This window comes from Limulus polyphemus, unplaced genomic scaffold (assembly GCF_000517525.1).
Source record: "Limulus polyphemus unplaced genomic scaffold, Limulus_polyphemus-2.1.2 Scaffold4392, whole genome shotgun sequence".
NCBI lineage: Eukaryota > Metazoa > Arthropoda > Merostomata > Xiphosura > Limulidae > Limulus > Limulus polyphemus.
Window position 1 is genome coordinate 75,623 of NW_013670002.1, and position 3,442 is coordinate 79,064.

At 35.1% G+C, this 3,442-nt stretch overlaps 1 protein-coding gene across 1 annotated transcript in view; it reads right to left on the reverse strand.

Annotated features, from left to right (window-relative positions):
• Positions 1–1,472: 1,472 nt before the first annotated feature.
• Positions 1,473–3,442, reverse strand: part of LOC106471074 (putative sodium-coupled neutral amino acid transporter 7) — a 13,259-nt gene continuing 11,289 nt past the window's right edge. The window contains exon 4 of the mRNA XM_022399702.1: positions 1,473–2,665. Within this exon, the coding sequence (XP_022255410.1) occupies positions 2,472–2,665 (194 nt within the window). The 3' untranslated portion in view covers positions 1,473–2,471. The remainder of the gene's footprint in view (positions 2,666–3,442) is intronic.

A 3,442-nucleotide genomic window follows, 5' to 3' on the forward strand; every position in this document is an offset into this window, starting at 1 on the left:
GATATGGTAGATGTAGTTAGGTAAACATATCATTACATATCACATTCTTCTTTGCTTTTACTCGCTAGCGTAAAGTCGAGGGTACCCATCTGATGAAACCATGGATTCTACAACTTGATAAGTAAAAATGTAATTAAATTATGTATATTTATCTATATTCACTACCGGGTCTCGATCTAAGTAGGTATCTTGCTCTGATCCATAGTTAAAGGTTAATATATTTAAGGTCAGCTTCTATGATTATGGATAAGAATATGTTTGATGTAACATAATGAAATACCAGTCAGACTTCCCTCTAGTCTCTATACAAACTTCCAAAAAAATGGTTAGGATTTACAAAGAACCTTCACAGGATAAGAACGATCTTCGAAGTAAAACAAGGAAAGCAGGACATATGTCAGAAATGACAGGATGAGGCAACAAGCTTGTGTTTATGACATAAATGTCGACCAAATATTTAAAAAGGGGTAATCAGCGCCATCTGTTGTATGTATTAATTAATAAATGAATAGCTAGTTCGTTTTTTTAACGGCGTTGTATGTGTAATTTAGCAAACTGAATTAAATAATAAAACAACAGACTACATTTCCCAAAATTTCTTGTGTTTATCTTTAATTTTCTGTCACAATTTTGGAAGAATAACAGCACCCACCACCAGGTCTACTCTAATCGAATAGTGAGATTTGACTGTCACTCTTACAACGCATAGACTGCCCCAATTTGCGAAGCGAGATTTTGAGATAACTGGACGTAAACCATGAACTCTCGGATTCAAAGTCCAGCACGCTAACCATTGGACCACACCCTGCTCTACTTAAAAACCCTTTAAGACCATGTATAATTAAAAACTCTATAAGTCAGTTTGAAATGAAAACCTTCTACTTCAGATCGACTAAAAGCTTCTTATAACTAAAAAGCAGCAAATACAATTTACTTTCAATACATTATGTCTGCAGGAAGGATATTTCTAAGAATTCCAACTGATAAGTGATGTAAAGTAATAATGTGAAGTAATAAAAAATAAATTATAATTTTACCACTTCTTAGACGAGGCTCGTGTGGTCCAGTGGCTAACGAGTCGGACAGTCGTTGGTGCTGTTGATTAGTTGCTGGTTTCCCTCTAGTCTATTAGCCCAAAATTAGTAACGGCTAGCCTAGATAGCTCTCGGGTAGATTTAGGCGAATATCCGAAACAAATAAAATCGGTTCTTCGGAATTATAATAAATGATTCTTAATTGAGAACCATTACAAAGTTTCAATTACTAATTTGAATTGAATGAAATGGTTAAGTGAGATTAAACAGTTCGATGTGGCATTTTTTCCAGTCCCCCTGTGGGACGGGGGTAAGTCCTCGGATTTACAACGCTAGAACCAGCGGTTCGATTCCACTCGGTGGACACAGCAGATAGCCCGATGTGGCTTTGCTATAAGTTTGTTTGTCTATTTGTAATTAAGCACAAACCTACACAATGGGCTATCTGTGCTCTGCTCACCACGGATATCGAAACCCGGATTCTAGCATTGCAAGTCCGCAGACTTACCGCTGTGCCACTGGGGGACCTTTGCTATAAGAAAATATACATATATTTTCCAAAATCGTATCTAGTGGGAGATTGTATTACGCTTATATTGATGCTGTCACGAAACATTTATCAACTACTCTCAGTATTAATTCAACGGGTCATAACCGACAAAGCTTAAATTTGTCCCGCTAAAATTTATTTGTACAGAAGAAAAAACAAAAACGATTAAACGCTTTTAAACCTCAAATTACCGTTATTTTTATACATTTCAACATACTCAGTAATTGTACGTTTTTCTCTGCTACAACACCCAGATTATAGAGAACTGATCAAAAACAAATCGGGCGAAATCATTCATTTTCTACGTGAAATACATACACGACCCCCAAAGAAGAATTAGTAAAATTAATATCAACATTCATGACATTTTCCCTTACGTTTATTGTGTGACTCATGTTATCTTAGGCTCTATAACTAATAAAGTCAAGCAATTTGGCGCAGAAATACTTTCGTAAAAGGTGTTTAAAAACTGCTCATGAAGTCCACGTGGACCCTCGATATTTTTTGAGTTAAATAATTTTTGTCAGCCTTTGAAAAATTGCTGTTTCGTTGCCTTCAGTTTGTTATATATGCCACGATTATTGATAAAATAATAACAACACCACTGTATAAGCTAAAACCTCTGTTTACACAGTTAAGCCTCATTTCGTAAACTACGTATATGGATTCGTCTTCTCACCTTGATGACACACTGCTATGCCAATGTATTTTAAGTCAAGAGAGTCACCGAGTTTTCTAATTGAAAACGACTGTAGAAAGGCAAATAAGTAGAAAAACAAAACAACAACAAACTAACAAACAAAGGTATGTACACGTAACCCTAAAAGGTATATCAAACCAAATGGCAATAAGTGATTGGAACCATCGTTTTCAATAATCAGTGATGGTCACTGTTGGCAGAAGTTGGGTTTTCCCGCTACATCATTTCCAGAAATTTGTTTTATCAATGCTTGTGTTAATACCAAGAAAAAAATACATGTTCCAATGGCCAGAAAAAATACTGACCAAACAATAAAGAACTTGTTCTTGAAATAAAAAAGTCCTGGGTCCTTCTTCAGAGTCACTTTTAAAAGGCAGAGGCCTAAAAAAAAGAAAGTGAAATACATATAATGAAGACGAAAATGGTTGATAAAACATAAAACATTTTATTTATAAGGTTCGAACGTTTCGGAATAACTTATTACATCTTCAGCGAAATCTGAACATTATAACATTATAATATAATAACATAATCATTAGTTTAGTTAGTTATTAAGAAAAGCGGTAAATGGACGTATGAAACAATGTTTATATATATATTACACAACAGCTGAGTTAAGTGTGAAAATGTATAACAATTTTAGATCTAAAGAGCTTTGAGAGTGTTTAAGGGTCGGGCGATCTTTAGTTAAGTGTGAAAAGTTAGAACAATTTTAGATCTAAAGAGCTTTGGAAGTCGTTAAGGGTCGGACGATCTTTAGTTAAGTGTGAAAATTTAGAACAATTTTAGATCTAAAGAGCTTTGTGAGTCGTTAAAGGTCGGACGGTCTTTAGCTATGAGTAGACTTTCTTTAATGTAGAGATCAAGGTCCGAAGATCCTGTGGTATTGATAGATAAATCGTTAAATGAAATATTGTGACCTATGGTTTCAGAACCTGAATGAATGGATGAGTGGCTGGGTTTAAGTAGTGGATGGTTGGTTCTGTTAGATACTCCTCAATTGTTCACAGACTCTAGTTTTAAGTGGCGTTTTGTTTTACCAATGTACGTGACCTTACAGTGGATGGTTGGTTCTGTTAGATACTCCTCAATGTTCACAGACTCTAGTTTTAAGTGGCGTTTTGTTTTACCAATGTACGTGACCTTACAGTGGATGGT